The sequence below is a fragment of the Mytilus californianus genome, unplaced genomic scaffold, assembly GCF_021869535.1.
Source record: "Mytilus californianus isolate M0D057914Y unplaced genomic scaffold, xbMytCali1.0.p SCAF_8, whole genome shotgun sequence".
Taxonomy (NCBI): Eukaryota; Metazoa; Mollusca; class Bivalvia; order Mytilida; family Mytilidae; genus Mytilus; species Mytilus californianus.
In genome coordinates, this window is record NW_026262734.1 from 99,340,375 (window position 1) to 99,363,907 (window position 23,533).

Here is a 23,533-nt window from a genome sequence, read left to right on the forward strand (position 1 = left end):
CAACAGTGCAAATGGATCTAATGTGTATGACGTTATGAGTGCAACTGCACTAGGATTATCGTCAAGCTCTTTTGTCAAGTCCGATATGAAAACATATACTCTTGTTTATATGGAGGTACTCACTAATACATCTAATTGGTTCTATGCAAGGGTAAAAAATAATATCACAAGTCCTCATCAAACGTTACTTTCTGTCAAGTCAGATGATAATCGCGATGTAGTAGTTGATAAAAATATTTGGACTACCACTCATATATTAGACTCGTATCTCATTCATTTGTTTGACTTTATAAAAAGCAATAATAGTGTGTCAGAAGAAATAGAAATGAAATATGTTTTAACATTTGGGCCAAAAAACATGTATCCTCCAAAATTCAACAAAACGTCTTACTCGATAACCTTATCATCGGAAACTCCAAAAGAAATGCATATTCTTACAGTTCACGCTTATGATCTCGATAAAAATGAAATCACGTTTGAAATAATTGGTTTTGAAAATGAGACATTAGCTATAGACTCTCATACTGGAGTTATTACTTTATTGCAAAGTCCGTTAGCAGTTGGCGAGATAAGGCTTCAAGTAATGTGCAGAGATGACGGGATTCCATCACTATCGGGTGTTGTTGATGTGATAATTTATGTGACATCTGATGAAATCATGACAACAACGTTAGTTACGTCTTCGGTCGCGTCAACTGAAATTTCAGTGACATCACAGTCCAACAACCTATTAACATCTTCAGTACAATTTTCATCAGTTTCAGTCGTTTACAGTACAAATACCGTCTTTTCAACAAAAGTCGAAACGACAGCCGAATCAGCGAGTGATAGAACAACAGTACCTGATATTTCCACAGGCGCACAAGATATGACACACAAATCCTCGGCTGGCGAAACAAACGTACCTGATACGTCTACTGGTTCAGCCGTTAGGACAACCGAATCATCTTTTGATAAAACAACAGTACCATTAACTTCGACGAGCGCAGTGGATCAGACAACCAAATCATCGTATGACAAAACGAATAATCCAAATGCATCGCCAACTGCAATTCAAACGACATTAAGGCCATCGTCTGCGGTAAAACAAGTCATACATTCTGTACTTTTGGTCGTCACAAATTTTATATGTCTTGTCTTAGTCTATAATTAATTTTTCTGGTAGAAAACAAAATTGCGCTGATGACTTATTTTTTCTCTCTCCAAAATTCAAGCATATAAGAATGAGCAGTCCGAACTGTTTCACATTTTTCATGTTGGGGCCTTTTATAGCCGACTTTACGGTTTGTGTTTTTCTCACTATTGAAGGCCGTACGGCTGCCTATAATTGATTACATCCACCTCATGTGAGCTCTGGTGGATAGTTGTCTCATTGGCAATGATACCACATCTCCTTATTTTTTATTATAATCAAAGTAACAGTACTTAGAAATAATGGAAAAACAGTATTGTATTTGCAGATGTAGTAATTTTACGGTCCCAATTGCAGATTAACATGCGAAGCGAAGCGGAACAAGTACATGGGATATTTTACGACCGCAAAATCAGCTATATACGTCGCCGAGTTTCTGGAAGGTAAAGCACCTAGATAAAACAAAACTCGACGAGATATGATTAGTTTTGCCACATTGACCTAGTAATTATGATGTCATTTAAAGTAAAAACCTATCATTGAAGGTTGTGTATTTTCTTGTTAGCTCCAAATTAAAAAAAATATATCATTTATTCCAAATTTTTTAAGTAGATGGTGTTTTATTTTTTGTCATGTTGTAAAAATTGAATGTTCAATATCAGAAATTCAATATGGCGCCTTGTTCCATATCTACAACACACAATTGTGGATCAGACGGTAACCATAGCAATGAAAAATTACATACAAATACTGTAAACCAACTAATGTTCGCAACTTACGTGTTGTGGCTTTTGCATATTAAGAAATTACAAAGTACCCGGTTACAATGATTAATAATTCTTCGTCTTGGCAGGCGTTTGTCCTAGAATCAAAATCGTTTACCGTGTATTTTGGGGTTTTATAGTAATATGAACATTGCCTCAACAGAAAATGAAAAAAAAATGATGATCTAAAGATTTACAACGTAAACATCCGTATTAATTTGTAAAGCTTTGTTCATTATCTTTCTTTTCATTTTGTTTTTAGATTCATACGAATATATTTTCTATCTTTCAATATTTTATGCTTATTATATTTGAACCATTTGTTTAAATAAGAGTATGAATGATATTACCTTTAGTTGCGTCGGTTATGATAGACTTACACGCTAAAAATATAATACACTCAACTTTGTCTCAGTTGTCATACTTTTTTTGTGTTGTTATCTTCCATAAAACTATCATTTTACGGTTGTATATTTGTAATTATTTGTGATATGATGAAGATTTATCAACATAACATTCGCATGTGTACCTTTGTCTTTTCGTCGTTTATCGTTTTTGCCATTGCATTGTCAGTTTATTATCGACATATGAGTGTCTCTATGGAGGGGCATAAAGGGGGTGGGGGTATCTGCACGGAAGATCGCGAAATAAAATTGCCATTTCACGATGAACGAACAATTAAAAATTTCTTGCACGGTGATTTTTTTACCGATTTCACGAAACACTGTGAATAACGAACCTTTTTCACGACTGCACGTGAAATAAAAATGGCAACACATGTTGCACGAAAATAACCCTTTACCACCCTCTCTATGGTATCTTCTGCTTTTATATATTTTCAAATATTAATCAGAACAAGATATATAGATATTATAGCCCCAATTTTCATATAAGTTGACGAGGATAATTATTTTTGATTGATTTGTTTGTTTTATACATTTTCATTACTTTACCATATATTTGTAAAGGAGGACTGTACTGTATACCGTATATTTACTCACAGTTTATCATAGACATACTGAGTTTTATAAGAAAGTTTAAATTGGACCAACTGAAGATTTCATGTTCATTAATAAATAAAGATGTAATATTGGAAGAAGAATCAAAAAAATATATTTTTATTATCATGATAATGTACGGAAAAGAAGATATACTATAACGTTATATCCGGAGAAGCAATCGTTCTTCAATTTGGTCCATTTACAACCTTTAAAAAAATATTGATTAACTACATATTCAAGATGTTGCGCAGCAATTCATTTTATTGTCAAGTTTAATACCGGTAATCAATTCATATTTATTGGCTACATATATGTAAAAATTTAGTTACTAAAAGGGACATTTCATAGACAATTATTTAGATAAGTCTTGAAAGTGACTGAATAATTCGATGAAACATTTTTAGCATGCGTATATTGTACCATGATCACATCGCGTATAGCATTTACACTATAATCTTTCAACTCTTTGGCTTTAAATGTCTTGATCTCGAACTTCATGTCCATCAAATTGACTTAAACGTTCAAACTAGCTGTATAAGAAACTGAAACTTATAAGAGCATTATAAACGTTCTATAGATTCAATACAAAATGGATGTAATCGTTATTTGTGCAAATTATGGGACTAGATATATGCCCTAGATCTCGAGCATACTAGTTGAAGCGGCATTAGCTGCAAATGTCATATTCACCGAATTGTTTAAACTTTGAAAATATTTTTCCGAATTTCAAAAGGTCCTATCGTTTTAAAATCCTCAAGTTATAATCATTTATATATCATTGGCTTCCAATATTGTTTTGGGTTGGAGTGTTCCTGATGAAGAGCAAATCAAGAAAAGTGCTTTGGAGACCCCAAAATGTGTAAGTGTTATTCGAATACACGTATATTTAAGTCTCCAAAACGAAGTTTGGGAAGACTTATTGTTTTTGCTCAGTTCTTATTATTATTATTATTATTCTTCTTCTTCTTCTTCTTCTTCTTCCGCCGCTTTTAAATTTGAACTTGTCCGCACCTGTTCTCCAAAACCGCTTGCCAGATTAACTTAGGGTTTCACAATATGTAAGACTAACATGTCTAGTGGTGCAATCAGGGTTTTGTTTGTGCAATGGGGTTTATAAAGGGGTACTTTGAGGGGCAAAAAGAAAAGAGGGTTTTACTATAGAACCCTATGGGATTTTATTTTTTTAAATTTTCAAATGATTATAAATTGAAAACCGTTTGTGATAGACACAATCTTTTTAATTGAAAATGTTCTAAATGATAAAGCCCATTAAATGAAATACAGGGTTAGTCCCCAGGGGTCACCCCCACCCCCTGCCATTTAAGAAAGTTATAATACCTTGTAAGTGGTCAAGATCCCCACCCCTAGCCCATATATATTTTGGTTTGTTATGCTAAGATGGTTTGAATGATATACAGGGTTAGTCCCCAGGGGTCACCCCGACCCCCTGCCATTTGAGAAAGTTCTAATATCTTGTAAATGGTCGAGATCCCCACCCCTAAACCATATATATTCTGGTTTGTCATGATAAAGCACATCAAATGAAATACAGGGTTAGTCCCCAGGGGTCACCCCCACCCCCTGCCATTTAAGAAAGTTCTAATATCTTCTAAGTGGTCAAGATCCCCACCCCTAAACCATATATATTCTGGTTTGTCATGCTAAGATGGTTTGAATGATATACAGGGTTAGTCCCCAGGGGTTATCCCGACCCCCTGCCATTTGAGAAAGTTCTAATATCTTGTAAATGGTCGAGATCCCCACCCCTAAACCATATATATTCTGGTTTGTCATGATAAAGCACATCATATGAAATACAGGGTTAGTCCCCAGGGGTCACCCCAACCCCCTGCCATTAAGAAAGTTCTAATATCTTGTAAGTGGTCAAGATCCCCACCCCTAAACCATATATATTCTGGTTTGTCATGCTAAGATGGTTTGAATGATATACAGTGTTAGTCCCCAGGGGTCATCCCGACCCCCTGCCATTTGAGAAAGTTCTAATATCTTGTAAATGGTCGAGATCCCCACCCCTAAACCATATATATTCTGGTTTGTCATGATAAAGCACATCATATGAAATACAGGGTTAGTCCCCAGGGGTCACCCCCACCCCCTGCCATTTAAGAAAGTTCTAATATCTTGTAAGTGGTCAAGATCCCCACCCCTAAACCATATATATTCTGGTTTGTCATGCTAAGATGGTTTGAATGATATACAGGGTTAGTCCCCAGGGGTCATCCCGACCCCCTGCCATTTGAGAAAGTTCTAATATCTTGTAAATGGTCGAGATACCCACCCCTAAACCATATATATTCTGGTTTGTCATGATAAAGCACTTCAAATGAAATACAGGGTTAGTCCCCAGGGGTCACCCCCACCCCTGCCATTTAAGAAAGTTCTAATATCTTCTAAGTGGTCAAGATCCCCACCCCTAAAACCATATATATTCTGGTTTGTCATGCTAAGATGGTTTGAATGATATACAGGGTTAGTCCCCAGGGGTCATCCCGACCCCCTGTCATTTGAGAAAGTTCTAATATCTTGTAAATGGTCGAGATCCCCACCCCTAAACCATATATATTCTGGTTTGTCATGATAAAGCACATCAAATGAAATACAGGGTTAGTCCCCAGGGGTCACCCCCACCCCCTGCCATTTGAGAAAGTTCTAATATCTTGTAAATGGTTGAGATCCCCACCCCTAAACCATATATATTCCTATTTGTCATGTCTCGAACATTTGAATGACGTATACGGTCAGTCCCCAGGCCCCCCCACCCCACCCCCAATGTTCTAATATCTTGTAAATGGTTGAGATCCCCACCCCTAAACCATATATATTCCTGTTCGTCATGTAATGAACATTTGAATGACGTATAGGGCCAGTCCCCAGGGGTTCCTCCCCACCCCCAATGTTCTAGTATCTTGTAAATGGTCGAGATCCCTACCCCTAAACCATATATATTCTGGTTTGTCATGCCAAGATGATTTGAATGATATACAAGGTTAGTCCCCAGGCATCACTAATGCATATAACTTTACTGGACCAAACCAATTTTCACTGGAAGTTGCCCAATGTCAGGCGACCCTGGGAATTACGAATTATGGGAGCTTCGTTTGGGAGACTTCGTAACAGCATCCTGTTACATTCATTTCTTGTTGAATATATTATCAAAGGTGTTGCAAATCAACCAGTGTAAAAGGACAAATCCGCAACAAATGTAAATATGATTTTATTGAAGAGTTTAACAAATTCTTTCTTCTTGTAACAATTGTTTTCATTTTATTTTCGGAATTAATACACATCTTATAGGATAAAAAGTTTAGTTCTGCTATGATTTGTATATTTGAGCTCATTTTATATTAGGAAAGATTGTACTTTTATCTTTTTTTGACTGAAAATGTTTTTTTTTCTCATTTCTTCTGTCAAAATCGTACAAATACTAGACTTATTTATTTGATACTTCTTTTCAATATCTCAATGTTACTTGGATTTTTTTTTTATAGTAGAAATAAAATTATGATTCTTTGTTTTGTTTTAGATATATGAAAAGTACACTAGAAGTATACCACTAAAAAGATATGTAATACAAAAAATTAAAACAACAAAATGCAAAATAATAAAAAATAATTTTTATTGAAAAAAGATGAAAGATGTTCGATGAGACAACAACAATTTTGATTCATGTATTTGCATTTGTCGATAAAACGGTTAAAGAGTATATGTTTTCGGTACTTTTATGATAGCAGTGGTGGTAGAATATAATTGTTATTTTAGAAAACGCTCAAAAATCGAATCCTTTTATGACTCATTCTTTTGTGAGAGGTTAAACGTTTATAAGTTAAATGCTGATTAAAACTCACCAAAGATAACCGGCTTATTTGATGCAATACACGCGCGTTTTGTCTACATCATAGTCATCAGTGGCACTCGAATCAAAACAGTTATAAAACCATATCGAAACAGATATAAAACCAAATCAAAACAGTTATACAATCAAATCAAAACACGAAGTTGAAGATCATTAAAAACCGACCTTTAATACAGAAACGGCTGGAGTAGCCTATGACCAGGAATAGAATAGAAAACCTCAGATTTTATGAATAATTAAACATTTTATATACAGTAAATTTATAAAAAAAATTGAACATATCAATGAAATTTCATGTCAACACAACTTGGCTGGTGACACTCTTGGGGCCAGCAGCAGTGGCATCAACTCAATGGTTGTAAAGCCTCATCAATGATACAAGGCTTATAATTTGGCACGCCAGAAGCGTAATTGAATGTTATTGATTGTCGACAGTGTATTCTTAAATAGATATAGTAAGAACAGCAGATCTAGACTGTCATCAGAGAAAAGGAATAAGTTTATAGTACAATTGTTAGATGTGATTCAGTTAATTTAGTGTTAAAGCCGGCATGTGTCAAACCATTTAAATTTGATATACATGTTTAAAGTATCATATTTACATTGACATATAACAATTTGAGTGAGTTGCACTGCTTTGATGTCCTGAACATTAGACTAAAAACCAAATCCGTTCATTAAGTTACACTTACTTTACAAGTAATATCCTTGACAAGTCTCGTTATTAGCCTTGTTCATAGTCCGTTGAGATCTCTTCTATGGCAATTGATGGCCTGCAATTGTCCTTTGAAGCCCCAATTTATTCTTCAGAACACAACACAATTTAGTACCGTTTCGATAACATGAAGCCATTTAATTTTTGAGATAAAATGCAGCAAAAAAAGGAGAATCGATTGATTGATAGATTGATTGATAGTTGGTTTTTAACACAACTGTCATTTCTATTGGCTATATCGTGGTTGTCAGTTTTCTTAATTTCTGTGTCGTTTCAATTGTTTACAACAATGATTGTCACATTTGCAGGATTGGAAGATTCCAATTAAAAATAATGCTTTGCTTTTCTCTCAAACTAAGATTATAAAACAAAGACGGAATAGTTTGTGTTCTCCTAGCGCAAAATATCTTCCATCAAGGTTATCAGGAAGTATATGTAGCTCTGAAATTGTCATTACACAAGTTTTTTGTCTTCATCACGAAATGTTTACCAATACCAATAAACAGGTATCCTGGTATAAGGTAAAATATTTTGGATTCAACTTTAAGGCTTCCCTTCAAATAAAGGTCGGATGTCCGATTACGAAACAGAGAATATGGTGTAAGGAACCAACTAATGATGCGGTGTGTCTGTTTCAAATCAAGAGCGACATATCGCGATCTCGTCATTAATTTACCATTTATGTCCTTTTCTCGATCGTGACGTTTGTTTTATCTAAATTTGGATTTGCAAGGCAGATGATGCATGCATGCAGGTAGTAGAGAGGCTTACACTGTCCTCGCAGTTGGTACAAATCAGTATGAATTTACCCGCAGATTTGTTCACTTCGTTTGAATACTCAAAATGGATCTACGAGTTATAGGTTGCACTTTGTAAATACAGCTGTTTTGAAAACCACGCCTCTTTTGGGGAGATATATAATATTCATAAATATTTTGTTTTGTTTACCTACTGGTTCCCAGATATGATCTCTATATTTCATCTCGTAAAGACATAACTTGGGAATGTTACCAATACATAGAATAGACATGATTAGCGGTGAAATTGAATTCTGAAGAAGACTCAAAGTGAAGGGAGAGGTAGTACAGAATGATAGTATAAATTTTAACTCTAAGAAGTTCGGGGCATATAAATGTTGAAAATATGCCGCACAGCCCTATATTTTGACCTTTGAAAAAAATAGTAGTGCATATGAACTTTCCATTCCTGGTTATAACTTTTAACGAAACTTCATAGTAAAAGTGGTACAGTTTTAGCAGTAAAAGGAGTTCCTATGGGAAATTGCATTGTCTATATTTACAGAAGTGCAACCTTTAGAACAGGTACAACACTGACCTTCCTTTTTGCAAACTGTTCGGTACCGTACAATATCTTAATTGTTGATTTTGAACAAATTACAGGCTTTATGAAAAATAAACAGAATTGAATACAAGAATTTCATTTCGAAAAGGATCGAATAGATTATAAAAATGTGTTGATCACTTTTACCCTTCCACCTGATCATGGTCTCTGTCACAGAAAATAACATACACGATAAACTCCATTAAAGTCAAAATTATAATGTCAATTTATTTGTTTCTCTTTTCATTCTAACATGATATCGTCTTCTTTTTATTATTTATTTTTATTTGTCGGTTCTTATCATACATGTTTTAAACTGCGAACAATCAAGTTTCATCGGCTTCATTTTTCCGTTGGCTCCTTTATAATTTCTCAATCTGTGCAAGATGCTCATGATTCCAGGGAAGTCACAGATATATTCGAGATATCATCAATTAGGATAAGAGACTGTACATATACCAATGGTTTATGGAAATGTTTTATAGTTATACCAATCTGCTATTTTGTGTTAACTTCATCGTGGGACATTATTAAGATTGGAATTTAACAGGAGTAACACGACTACATGTAGTGTCAATAGTCAGTAGGAACTGTTTCAATTTCGGAACTGCTTCTTTCATCCTAGGGTTTTCATGGGGTTGGGGTTGCTCGATCATTAGTTTTGTAGACTGTTGTCATCTTATTAGTTTTTTTCCTTTTCACTCTGACATGATGCGGTCTTATTTTTCGATTTGTCGTTTATAATTTTCATCTTTGTTTGGAATCACTAAATTCGAGTTCCATCGGCTTCACGTTTCCAACCCGTTTGTTCCTACATTATTTCTCAATCGGTTCCAGATGCTCATAAAAGTCATAGATTTTTATAAACGCTATACGTTCATTATATATATATATTGAAATAGCAGAACTGTCAAAGAACGCCTAAAAAAAATAACTAGATATATTTCTAAATCTTTGTTGTGAATAAATAATTTCAGGGATTTATAAAGAAAATACGTATGAGACTTTTCCATCAAATATATGACTTCGGTAAATAGATTTAAAGATGATGTTTAAATTCTACTAATGTAAACAGATCAGAAAAAGTAAGAGAGGTTTAATATCAATTAGATTGACAGTTTGAAACAAACCTGATTCTGGGTTTTGCTCATTGCTGAAAGCCGTACGGTGACATATAGTTGTTAACTTCTATGTCATTTGGTTTCTGGTGGAATAATGTCTCATTGGCAATTATACCGCGTCTTCTTAACTTTTTACCTATTTTGTACCATATCGACACATTCAGTCGGACTGAGTCCGCGGGAAGATAAATTACTATATCCTGACGCATTATTTAGACTCGGAGTTGACCAGTTTTTATGCTCACTCTTTAATGCTGCGTGCTTAGCTGAAAAGCAGCACCAACTCATTTTCAAGTTTGACCAGGCCAGGAATCAAACCAAGGACATTCCGTATTTGAGCACGTGTCCACTGAGGCCACAAGAGCAGATTCAGAGTATATGCCAGTGATCTTGACACGGCATACTTTTGTACAGTTTTGATGGAACTGGTGTTATTGGCGTCATATTTACTCATGCTGTACAGTAATAAGGGTTATTTTGATATATACTCTTTCTAATTTGAAAAACAGATGGTCAAGCATGGTTTATCCTCCCTACATGTCAGATCGCCTGTCTGAAGTGAGAAAACTGAGGTCAGTTTCTCCATTATATTATAGTGTTTGATGTTTTTCAAAAGTCTTTGGAATTGCAAGCTGAAATTTCATAGTTTCTACAAAAGTAAATCTGATCTTGTCTAAACATCTAGAGCCATGACTGATAAAAGATTGACATGGTATTAACATTCTTTAATTTATCTCCTGTTTTAGATGTTGTATAAGTGTCAAATGGAATCGACATTTCTCAATGTATCCCCTGTTTTAGATGCTGGACTGCTGTCAAAGACGGAAATCCAACGCATTAATTAATTGTCCTTTACTTTACAATACCCTGCATATGCGCATTATGGATCTCTGTATAATTCGATTTAAAAACGATTGGTCTAAAACATATTTATTGAAATGAATCTAAACTGAAAGTAATTAGATTTCCATCCAAAGGGTTCTGGTATTTGAATATGAATATCATATAATGCCGATATGAGCCCTGTATTGTATGAAATTTGCAAATTAACAACATATTTTTGCTTCATCATTTACTAAGTAAATTTACAAACAAACTGGAGCACATTCATAAGATATACAAAATATACATAAACAAATCATAAAGGGACACTTTGGCATTTTTATGTTGACATATTACTTCGAAAGTCTTCAGGTGTTATCGTTGATTTTCACAGTATGAATTCTTAATACACTCCTACAACAGAAAAGACGATAGTATAAGAAACATTGGATACAATTGCAGCAAAAAAAGAAGAAAACTACTAGTATAGCTTTTAGAGCTATCAAAGTATATATAGTACAACCTGGTCTTTATAGTTAATGATTAAATGTATAATGGGGAGTGTACGCAATTACGTACAAATGATCTGGTATGCCATACAAGATGATGGTCTGGATGGGGGCCCATCTTTTCTGTTTTCATTATTCTCTATTCTTTATATTCTAGTGCCCAATAATTCTCTATTCTTTATCTATTTTGCCTATTTTTTAATGTTTATATAATTATTCTCGTTTCTTTATATTCTAGTGCCCCATTATTCTCTATTCTTTATTTATATTGCCTATTTTTTAATGTTTAGATAACTATTCTCTATTCTTTATATTCTTGTACCCCATTATTCTCTATTATTTTTTATTTTGTCTATTTTTCTCTTCTTTATTTGGCCCATTATTCTGTATTCTGTAAAACCCACAAGTCCCTCGTACAATGATACTACCTTTATTCATTAGTTCTCCCAAAACTGTTTACAAACTAGCGGATAAGAAGCAAAAGTAAATTAAATGTTTTATTTTACCTTGAACATAATTCATGAAATCTATGACGGCGGCAACGGAAGGTATCATCGGCGTCCGTCAACAACTATTAAAGTTTATGATTAGATCCGTTTAAGGAATTCCAATAATAACAATTAAATGATACGGGTGCCACATATGAAATGTTTACAATGTTATTGTTTCAATCTCTTTTGTCAAAAAGTTTATCAATCTCCACTTTCAATTTCTGAGTTTGAGTAATAATGTACAACAGACTTAAATTTGGTTATAATTTTTAAAAAAATTAATAGAATAGATAAGTTCAAAATTGTCAAATAACTTTGAGTAAGTCAGTAAGTAGACATCTATCTAAACATGAAGTTGAAGATCAATGGTTGTTTTTAATTCCCTATATGACTATACTGACGACCAACCTTTTCCACCTCCCATCATTGGCATCATTTCCATCATTTTGCTTGGCATCATTGGCATCATTTTACTTGGCATCATCTCTTGCTTACCCATTGGCATAGGCATACCACCTTTCATCATTGGCATTGACATAGGCATTTCTTTGCCACCCATTCCTCCTTTCATCATTGGCATGGGCATACCACCTTTCATCATTGGCATAGACATGGGCATTTCTTTGCCACCCATTCCTCCTTCCATCATTGGCATAGGCATACCACCTTTCATCATTGGCATAGACATTGGCATTTCCTTCATACCTCCTTCCATCATTCCCATCCCTTTTCCTCCCATCATTTCCATTTTAGGCATCATCATCATTGCCTTCATCATTTCCATACCTTTACCACCCATTCCGCCTTCCATCATGCCCATTCCCTTTCCTCCCATCTCAGGCATCATCATTGGCATACCCATTCCTTTGCCGCCGCCCATTCCACCTTCCATCATACCCATTCCCTTTCCTCCCATTTCGGGCATCATCATTGGCATTCCCATTCCCTTTTCCATCATGCCCATTCCCTTTCCTCCCATTTTTGGCATCATCATCATCATTGGCATACCCATTCCTTTGCCTCCTCCCATGCCACCTTCCATCATGCCCATTCCTTTGCTACCCATCTCTGGCATCATCATCATCATAGGCATACCCATTCCTTTGCCTCCTCCCATGCCACCTTCCATCATGCCCATTCCTTTGCCACCCATCTCAGGCGTCATCATTGGCATTCCTTTTCCACCCATCTCGGGCATCATCATCATTGGCATTCCCATTCCTTTTTCCATCATGCCCATTCCCTTTCCTCCCATCTCTGGCATCATCATCATCATTGGCATACCCATTCCTTTGCCTCCTCCCATTCCACCTTCCATCATACCCATTCCTTTGCCTCCTCCCATTCCACCTTCCATCATGCCCATTCCTTTGCCACCCATTTCAGGCATCATCATTGGCATTCCTTTTCCACCCATCTCGGGCATCATCATCATTGGCATTCCCATTCCTTTTTCCATCATGCCCATTCCCTTTCCTCCCATTTCGGGCATCATCATTGGCATTCCTTTTCCACCCATCTCGGGCATCATCATCATTGGCATTCCCATTCCTTTTTCCATCATGCCCATTCCCTTTCCTCCCATCTCTGGCATCATCATCATCATTGGCATACCCATTCCTTTGCCACCGCCCATACCGCTTTCCATCATGCCCATTCCTTTTCCTCCCATCTCTGGCATCATCATCATTGGCATACCCATTCCTTTGCTACCGCCCATACCGCCTTTCATCATTCCCATTTTTGACATCATCATCATCATAGGCATACCCATTCCTTTACCTCCTCCCATTCCACCTTCCATCATGCCCATTCCTTTTCCACCCATCTCTGGTTTCATCATCATTGGCATACCCATGCCTTTGCCTCCTCCCATTCCACCTTCCATCATACCCATTCCTTTACCGCCGCCCATACCGCCTGCCATCATACCCATTCCTTTGCCACCGCCCATTCCGCCTTCCATCATACTCATTCCTTTACCCCCGCCCATTCCACCTTTCATCATTGGCATTCCTTTACCAGCCATCATTCCACCCATTCCACCTGCTTTGCCTGTAATATACAGAAAACTTATGTATTAATTTAGATTGAAGATGAATGAAAAAAAGCTCCTTTAAACTCATTAGGTATTGAATATGCAGGTTTTTTTTTATGTTATCTAGTTATTTTGTTATTCTTTCTGAGGGTGGTTATTATTACCTTCTACATATAACCCAAGAAACTTTTCTGCAACAATTAACTAATTCAAATAGACATAAAATAAACACTACTATCGTTTCCTACTTAATATGATATTACAGTGCTTCTCGTCATTAGTTATGATCTATTTCCGTTCTAATAATGTTCCTTACCATATCCCATACTTTCTAAAGCGTATATTTTTTTTAATTATTTTTTTTTAACGAATTTTCATAAATATCATCCGACCTATTATCATTTGATCAAACGATGACAAAGAGAGAAGGCTCTAAGTATATAAAATCCAAACAAAAAATGTTAACTGGATGGAAAAGGTAATTGACACAATTGTTTTCACAAAGTTTTTGTTAAACGTCAATGCATATTGGTATAATGCTAATGTTAAACGTAAATGTATATGGGTAACATGCCAACGTTAAACGTCGATGCATATGGGTGGAATGCTGATGTTAAACGTCAATGCCTGTGAGAGGAATGCCAATTGGAGGCAAAGGTGGTACGCCAATGGTTGCATTGCCGATCAGAGAAATTGATTAATTTCTGCAGTTAATGACCTAATATATAGTAACTATTCATTCTAGTAACTATATCAAATGGACTATGAACTTAAATTAAGTTAGATAGTACCCTTCAATGTCAAAATTTGTTGGAACATTAGGACATTACGAAGCACCACAAATCAATAATGTTCCAATTGTTATTATATTTATGTCCTTTTTGGTCATATAGCTCTTCAACTGTTTCGGTTCTTATACATCCTTTTTCAAATATTCGGCTTCCGGTTCCTGATGATGGTAAATCCAGAAAAGCGCTTCAGATGCATGAAATTTATAAAGTGTTGTATTCATTTTTTGCCAAACTTGACGTTTCACTTAAGTTAAGAGTTTCAAATTGTTCCATGAATCGTAGTAAGCTAAGGTGAAACAGTTGTAGTAGATCATTTACCTTTCGATGCATATCTTCTATATCCTGCAAAACAAAACAAAAATAATGATTAGGACCGATCAAAAATATACATGAATTTAACACAAGAAAGATGATCCGAAGAGGGCAACAACAAACATAAATCAAGGGAAACAACAGTAACATATGACATGAAGAAAACAGACAGAAAGCAAAACTAATAAAGAACTGCGCCAAGAGCGCATGATACACCCAACGCTTTTTCAACGACATATCAATGTCATATCAGTCATTTTTAAAAAAAATTAAAGGGAGCTTATTCTAATAGATACAAACCAGTCACCAAAGTGTCATGAAAACTGCTCAAAGTATTTCTGAGTTATTGTCCGAAAATTGGAAAATCCGTCCTTTTATATGAATAAAATCCCATAACTCGGAAACGTAAAATCTAAAATTTATAAAAATCGAAAGTGAGCTTACGTCAATAGATATAAACAATTAACCAAGGTTTCATGAAAATGGTAAAAGCGTTTTTGAGTTATTGCCAGGCATGTTGACGACGGACAGACGGACAACGGTATACCATAAAACGTCCCGTAAACGGGCGTATGAAAACAAATCAACACGAACACAATCAAATAAGAGACAGCAGTGTTTATAGATGTTAGAATCTAGAAAAACAATTCTAAATACTTTTACGGATTTGTTCTCACATGGCCAACACGACGGATGCCACATGTGGAGCAGGATCTGCATACCCTTACGAATCACATGAGATCACCCCCCGGTTATTGGTTGGATTCTTATTACTTAGTCTTACGTTTTCTATGTTATGTATAGTGATGTTTTCTATTTGTCTTTTCATGTTTTATCATGGCGTTTTTTATTTTCGACTTATTAGTTTCAATGTCCATTTGGTATTTTTCTCCTCTCTTTTGTTTAACGACCTTAACTTTCTATCAATAACTTGAATATAAAAACCCAGATGAAACACTTATGGAATCTAATGAACACAATGCGTCTATTGGTTAAAAATCTCTCACTACACAATCAGAACCTACTAAAAAAAATAGTCATAATTGTCTGCGAAAAACCTTCAGCCTTTAGAGATTTGTCTAACCCTAAATATATGATCAAATCTAAGTTAAGCAATTTTAGAATGTTGTTTGAATTTATTAGAAATTTAAGATTTCTTCTGTATCATCTATAATAACTGCATGCTTCGTTACTTCAATTGAAATCTCGTTTTATTAACCGGATTTCCGAACGAAAAATCGGTTATTGATTTGGGGATGTACAGCGGGCGGGTGGCTGCCAAACAGTGTCCGTGCATTTACTCATGAACTGTTCAACCAAAGCTTTTCAAATTTTAATATGTTGTTACTGATGACATAATGGAGGTCAAGTTCAATATTGACGATTTTCACTTTCACCGTTTAGGAGTTATGGTTCTTGAAAGTTTGAAAAATGGTGTTTCCAGTCGTGTCCGTGCTTAAACTCATGGACCGTTCAACCAATGCTTTTAAAATTTTAATATGTTGTTACTGATGACAAAATGGAGGTCAAGTTCAATATTGATGATTGTCACTTTTACCATTCAGGAGTTATGGTCCTTGTGATATTGAAAAATGCATGGACACAAATAAATGTTAAAAAATCCGGTTTGCTGTCACTCTGACAGCCTCTTGTTGAGATTATACATTAGATCCAAATCTTGTGAAGGTTCGATTGATATTTTTCAACATACAATAGAAAGCCCCAAATTCCTTAAATGATCCGATTTCTGAATGTGAAATCATATACTGATTTTAGGTCTAATATTATAGAATATGTTTTAAATGTATGGCAATTCTATACAAATTAAATGAAATAAAACTTATTATAGGTAATTCAATATGCAGGACAGTTCGGTGTCTTATTTCTAGTATGGTTAAAAAATTGTAAAAATTAAAACCGAACAACAATCTATACCTGTCCATTGCAAGTATACGATTAAACATGTTTAAAGAAAATGTGTTGATTTTGTCATAATAATAATTATGAGTTATTTGAATATAAGTCTTATAAGATTTGCATATCTCTTTCGATTCTACTGTGATGTATTCATGTGAGATACAATACACATTCATAGATCCTTGGATTCAAAGAAAATCAAAATTGAAAAAAAATTTAGAACTCTTTTTCCTATTTCCAATGAATAACAAAAAGCTATAATTCAATAGAGTATAAAAATCAGATGAAATGAAATTCCGCGAACTTTCATGAATGTTCTTGGTGCCATGACGTCATACGAATGAAAACTATCTAGGTTATTCCGTTACCTGTACGCTTTAAATTCTGGTATGGTCTCATTAAAATGTAGTTTTTGAGGGAGGTGTTTTTTTTCTCCAGTTTTATTGCATTAACTCAACATTTATCGATTTCAATAATTCAATATGGCGGCTCAATCCTTAGTAACGATGCAAACTGTGGATTGGACAGCTTATTACAAAAAATTGCAAATGTTTGTGTTTAGAATTATAAGGATGAAACATATACGTATCAACTGTTTTAATCTTTTATGACGTAGTCATGTTACTCAATTTCATTTGTATATAATTCATAAAAAAAAGTTTAATAAAGGTTTGTAAACATCATCATTTGTTACATTCAGCTTTAACTGTGTTACGTGAATAAATTAAACATTAAAGATCTATCTATATATATATATATCTATCTATGATAACACTTACTTTTTCTTCCACCCATAGGCATCATCGATGGCATTCCACCCATTGGCATACCACCCATTGGCATACCACCCTTTCCTCCCATCGACATTCCTCCCATAGGCATTCCGCTCATTGGCATTCCACCTTTTCCTCCCATCGGCATTCCACCCATTGGCATACCACCTTTTCCTCCCATTGGCATTCCACCCATCGGCATTCCACCCATTGGCATTCCACTCATTGGCATTGGCTTTCCACCCATTTGCATAGGCATACCGCCTTTTCTTCCCATCGGCATACCTTCCATAGATATTTCGCCCATCGGCATTCCACCCATTGGCATACCACCTTTTCCTCCCATTGGCATTCCACCCATCGGCATTCCACCTTTACCTCCCATAGGCATACCGCCCATCGGCATTCCACCCATTGGCATACCACCCATTGGCATTGGCATTCCACCCATTGGCATAGGCATACCACCCTTTCCTCCCATAGGCATTCCTTCCATAGATATTTCGCCCATCGGCATTCCACCCATTGGCATACCACCTTTTCCTCCCATAGGCATTCCACCCATCGGCATTCCACCTTTACCTCCCATAGGCATACCGCCCATCGGCATTCCACCCATTGGCATACCACCCATTGGCATTGGCATTCCACCCATTGGCATAGGCATACCACCCTTTCCTCCCATAGGCATTCCTTCTATAGACATTTCTCCCATTGGCATTCCACCCATTGGCATACCACCTTTTCCACCCATACCTCCCATAGGCATACCACCCATCGGCATTCCACCCATTGGCATACCACCCATTGGCATACCGCCTTTTCCTCCCATAGGCATTCCTTCAATAGACATTTCGCCACCCATTGGCATACCACCCATTGGCATGCCACCCATTGGCATTCCACCTTTTCCGCCCATTGGCATCATTCCCATTGGCATACCACCTTTTCCACCCATTGACATCATTCCCATTGGCATCATTCCCATTGGCATTCCACCTTTTCCACCCATTGGCATGCCACCCATTGGCATTCCACCTTTTCCACCCATTGGCATCATTCCCATTGGCATTCCACCTTTTCCACCCATTGACATGCCACCCATTGGCATCATTCCCATTGGTTGCATTTTACCACTAGGCATTTTGGCCATCATCATCATCATACCTCCCATTGGCATTGGTGCTCCTCCAGCTGGCATACCACCTGCACCTGCACCTGCGCCTGCACCTGCACCAGCAGCTGCAGCTCCTTCCGCAGGGGGAGTAGTACTTACAGCTGGTGTAGCAGGCGCAGCTGGTTCTGGGGGTTCATACTCCGTCTCTCCACCTGCGGCCGCTCCGCCCATCATACCTCCCATTGGCATTCCACCCATCATACCTCCCATTGGCATTCCACCCATCATTCCTCCCATTGGCATTCCACCCATCATTGGCATTCCACCCATCATTGGCATACCACCCATCATTGGCATAATACCCATCATTGGCATACCACCCATCATACCTCCCATCATTGGCATTCCTCCACCCATCATTGGCATACCACCGCCCATCATTGGCATCGGCATTCCTCCCATTGGCATTGGCTTTCCTCCCATTGGCATTTTCATTGGCATTTTCATTGGCATTGGCATTCCACCCATAGGCATAGGCATTCCACCCATGGGCATAGGCATTTTACCTCCCATTGGCATCATGCCACCCATCATCATCATACCACCATCCTTAGGCATTGGCATACCACCCATGGGCATAGGCATTCCACCACCCATCATTTTACTACCACCTCCACCTGGCATAGGCATTGGCATGCCTTTTGGCGGAGCTAAACATAATTCAAAAGAAACCATTTTAAATTAAGGGCATTCGATAAAGTTACATGACAGGTGATGTCGTCCATAACATAAAATGATATTTTTTGTGACTTATGGGGAAAAGATGAATTTTTCGACTGATATAATTGTTACCTTGAAAACGAGTACATGTACCCCTCTTTTAAAAATGGCATTTGGCTTCATTTTGTATGATGATTATTTGTACCATTTTTATGAAAAAAATCACCGATGAATTTTTTTTCATAAAATACATAAATATACAGCAAAAGAATCTAGTTTTCTTTTATACCATGACAAATTTTGTGCTCACTTATTTAAGGAAGATACTCACAATGTTTTTTTTTACTTTATTAAACCACTTATGTTTACCTTTTGAAGTAAAACAAAAAATAGGTGTGTCTTTTCAAAGAATAGAAATGTCCAAGAAACCAAAATTTTTGAGTAAACGTCTTAAATTTCGACCCCATTTATCTCTAAAAGTAGTACATACATGTATATTTTTATAACAAATTTCAGTTGATTAGATGAAAAATAGTTTGTATGTAAACTTTCGTCAAAATTTCACCGTGAGATCTAAACTATATCATATGCCCTTAAATATATTATCTTTATATCTGATACATTATTGTAATATAAATACAATTTTCGTGGTTGGAATGCTCTTCATATTATGGAATGTATCGTTCACAAAGGAGAAGGTACGATAAGGACACGTTTTTGTTTTGTGTATTATAAATTTATCAAGTAACATCTTTTATATATTCATTAGCTAAGACAGTTCTTGTCAGATTTTAGAATAGAATTGAGAATGGAAACGGGGAATGTGTCAAAGAGACAACAACCCGAATCAAAGAACAGAAAACAGCCCAAGGCTACCAATGGGTCTTCAACGAAGCAAGAAAATCCTGCACCCGGAAGCAGGATTTAGCAGGCCCCTAAACAATAATGACTATATTTGATTTTTCTTCTTGTATATTTGTCAGATGATTGGGGCTTCATATGTACATCTTGCATTAAATGTGAAACTGCCAACAGAACCCACATTTTGACACCAGAGAAATACCTTTCAGAGTGGGACTTGAAAAAGTCTATGCATTAACCTTATGTGTAGTTCTATAAGTTGGGGCCCGGGGGTCCTTATCCTCCCACTATAAATCCGCCTCTGAATGTGGGAACGGTGCATTCTCATACATGTTTTGTTTAAAACGTAACAAATTGTCAGTGTATGTTAGATATGTCAATTTCGACATATTCCTGACATCTAAGTTTATGTTTCTGCACCAAAGTGACGAAATATACAATTCTATTGATATGTCAACAAAAAGAAGCATTCGTCCGAAAGTGCTTAGGAATAATGCTAATTTGGAATTTTATGGTCCAGTTAATATCTCTTTTCATAGCTCCTCTATGTGGTCAAAATCATGTTTTTCATTATATAACGCGACAATATAAAACTTTGACTAATGACAATAAATTAAGATAAAAAATAAAAAAAATAAGGTGAAAAAATGTTAAAACAAACAAATATAGTCACTACAAGAACAAAGTATTCTTTATTGAAAATTGAAATTCGTTTTTAATATCAAGATATGAATACTACTAAGAAAAAATATCAGTAAAGAACATAGTTATTTTAGCTTTAATAATTAAATAAGTCGTTATGTACTTACGCATGCATTGGATACCGGAGATGAGAAGGAAGCAAAATACGGAAATGATTATAGAATTCATATTTGGTCCACCTGAAAAAAAAGAGAAATAAAATAAAAAAAAAAAACCACTTTGAAGGAATCATACAAAATATTAACTAGAATAAGTAATATTACACATGCTTACGTCATTCGCCGTGTCAGAATCTATAGCAATATGGTTAATTTTATTGTTCTATACTACGAATATAAAAGCTAGCATTTCATTGGTTGAATTTCCATTTTAAAGATCGTTGTGAACCAATCGATGCATTGTACGCTCAATGCGTGAGATTCTTAATGGCAAGTTCTATTCACACGCTGTAAACAATTATGGTCGAGTTCAGAAGACAAGAAAAGAACTTTCTTTATGACAAATCTTTAAGTTCAAGGTATCGACTTTAAAGAAGTTCTATTCAATAGATATCAGCACATTTTTTTGTACATGACGAGTTCTCAAATGATTTTTTGGTAAACTTAGTTGAGGATGTCGGCTGCTCTGTTTAAAAAAAACAAGTGTTTTTAAAAGAATGTTATAAATTTATATTTCATAAATAACGGAACAAATAGCAGAAAAAATGAAGGTCCGTGTCTTTTTCTTTTGTTTTTTCAGATGTAAACCATTGACAATTTGCGGGAAATGGTTGTCTCTAGATTTTTCATAAGTTTAACATTGGCACCTTTTTACTTTCAAAGACTATGAAAACATTACAAGGATTTGTTCAATATTTTTTAACTATATGTAATAAAGTTATGAATTGAAAAGCAAAACTTTAAATGGCGCTACATGGGAAAACCAGAGAATTCCGAATGTCAAATCAGGATAAGCGAACATTTTTAACTAAGGTTTCCAATTTTTACCAGCAATTTTGATCCTCTATCATAGACATGATAGATACTGTTTGTCTACATCTTCAAATATCTGTTTGGTAAATTCATAATTATCTCTGAATGTTGATAATAAGTTATAAAATACTGAAGGACAAAATGTAAATCTATAACGATTTAAAAAAAAATAAATGACATATGATTATCTACCAAATACGTATATTGATCTTTCTCCTAGTCTTAAACAGTAAGCGTTTAAATATTCATGTTTAAACAATGATTATAACCAAATGCGTATTTCAATCTTTCTCCCAGTCTTGAACAGTAAGCGTTGAAATATTCATGTTTAGAATACTGATTTTAACCAAAAACTTATATTAGTCTTTCCCCCAGGCTTTAACATATATTTTAAAGAATCGTTAACAGATGTATTTAAAAGAAATAATCTTTCTTTTGCTTTTGTAAAGACAAGTCCAACGTTGTATAGGTGTACAGGAATTTCCATAGATTATTGCAATATAATTTTGATCATAACATATTCCTTTACTCTTTAGATAATTACGGAAAAAAGAAAAATTAGTTCATCAAGGCTTGGAATATAAAATCAAATTCGGCACAATAACAACTGAATTGACTTTCGACGGAAGCAATAATTGTATTGACTTTCTTTCATATAAAATAAGGGGGAAACGAAAATACGAATCGATGTAGATCAAGTCTTATATACATTTCAACCGTATTTATTTCAGTTATACTTTTCCTAAATATTATAGACTTGTATTGATTCGAGACGATTTTTGTAAAGTCTGTTATTGTCTTTTTTGTCGTTGGGTTACTGTCTCATCGACGTTTACCATACATTAACTTTTTCATATGAAATGTCGTCCGATCAGAAACATAAGTACATTAAAAATGACAATAAAACATCAGCAGCGAACCCAGGATTTTGAAGACGGCTAACTTTTTTTTTCATATAAAAATCGAAAAGCAAACATAAACGATAGCGATAAAAATGCATTAACCATGTGCGCTCCCTTTCCTCTTTCTAAAGCACTGTGTATGATAAAAACACTGTACCTGTCGTTTGTGTTGTAATAAGTCCAAATAATTAAAGTATTCTACGTGATTGTATAGTTACATATATCATTATGCAATAAATTTAAATCATGTCTCACCTTTTGAAATGTGCTCCAAGTTTTTACAACTATGTGGTGGCTGATTCTAGCGACGTTTCAAAGGTGAAACTACTTTTTATGTCCCTCTTGCCGGAAATGGTACATGTAAATTCCGCCATCGGTCTAGATCAAACGTGAAGGAAACCAAATCGAACAACTTCTGTGTCGATAGCCCTGATGTAAAACATTGCAAAGAACATGAATAGTTTTAATAAAATTTGTTAATTTGCACGAGTTTACAGCGTCGTGATTAGAATAGTTGTCAGATTATGTGACAACATGATAAATATTTTTATATTAAATACTAAATGTTATTAGTTCGATTTTACGCGTGATTTGATGTTATGAACTTTATTACGTAAAACGATATATTAATCTAGTCCATATGTTTCTTAGTACTTTTT

The 23,533-nt window shown here is 35.4% G+C and overlaps 1 protein-coding gene across 8 annotated transcripts; it reads right to left on the reverse strand.

Moving 5' to 3' along the window:
- Positions 1–10,924: 10,924 nt before the first annotated feature.
- LOC127711370 (elastin-like) lies at positions 10,925–23,238 on the reverse strand. 8 transcript variants are annotated; one of them, XM_052217403.1, is made up of 8 exons: positions 23,130–23,238; positions 21,109–21,180; positions 17,608–19,428; positions 14,918–14,941; positions 13,568–13,825; positions 13,484–13,495; positions 12,179–13,069; positions 10,925–11,184 (listed from the first exon to the last, which is right to left on the reverse strand). In XM_052217403.1, exons 2-8 carry the CDS (start codon positions 21,167–21,169, stop codon positions 11,174–11,176), a joined length of 3,078 nt encoding a protein of 1,025 aa, XP_052073363.1. In that variant the 5' UTR covers positions 21,170–21,180; positions 23,130–23,238; the 3' UTR covers positions 10,925–11,173. The 8 variants fall into 8 exon arrangements, with proteins under 8 accessions (XP_052073363.1, XP_052073356.1, XP_052073362.1 ...); XM_052217396.1 differs by having other exon boundaries at positions 12,179–13,495; XM_052217402.1 differs by having other exon boundaries at positions 13,484–13,825.
- Positions 23,239–23,533: the final 295 nt, after the last annotated feature.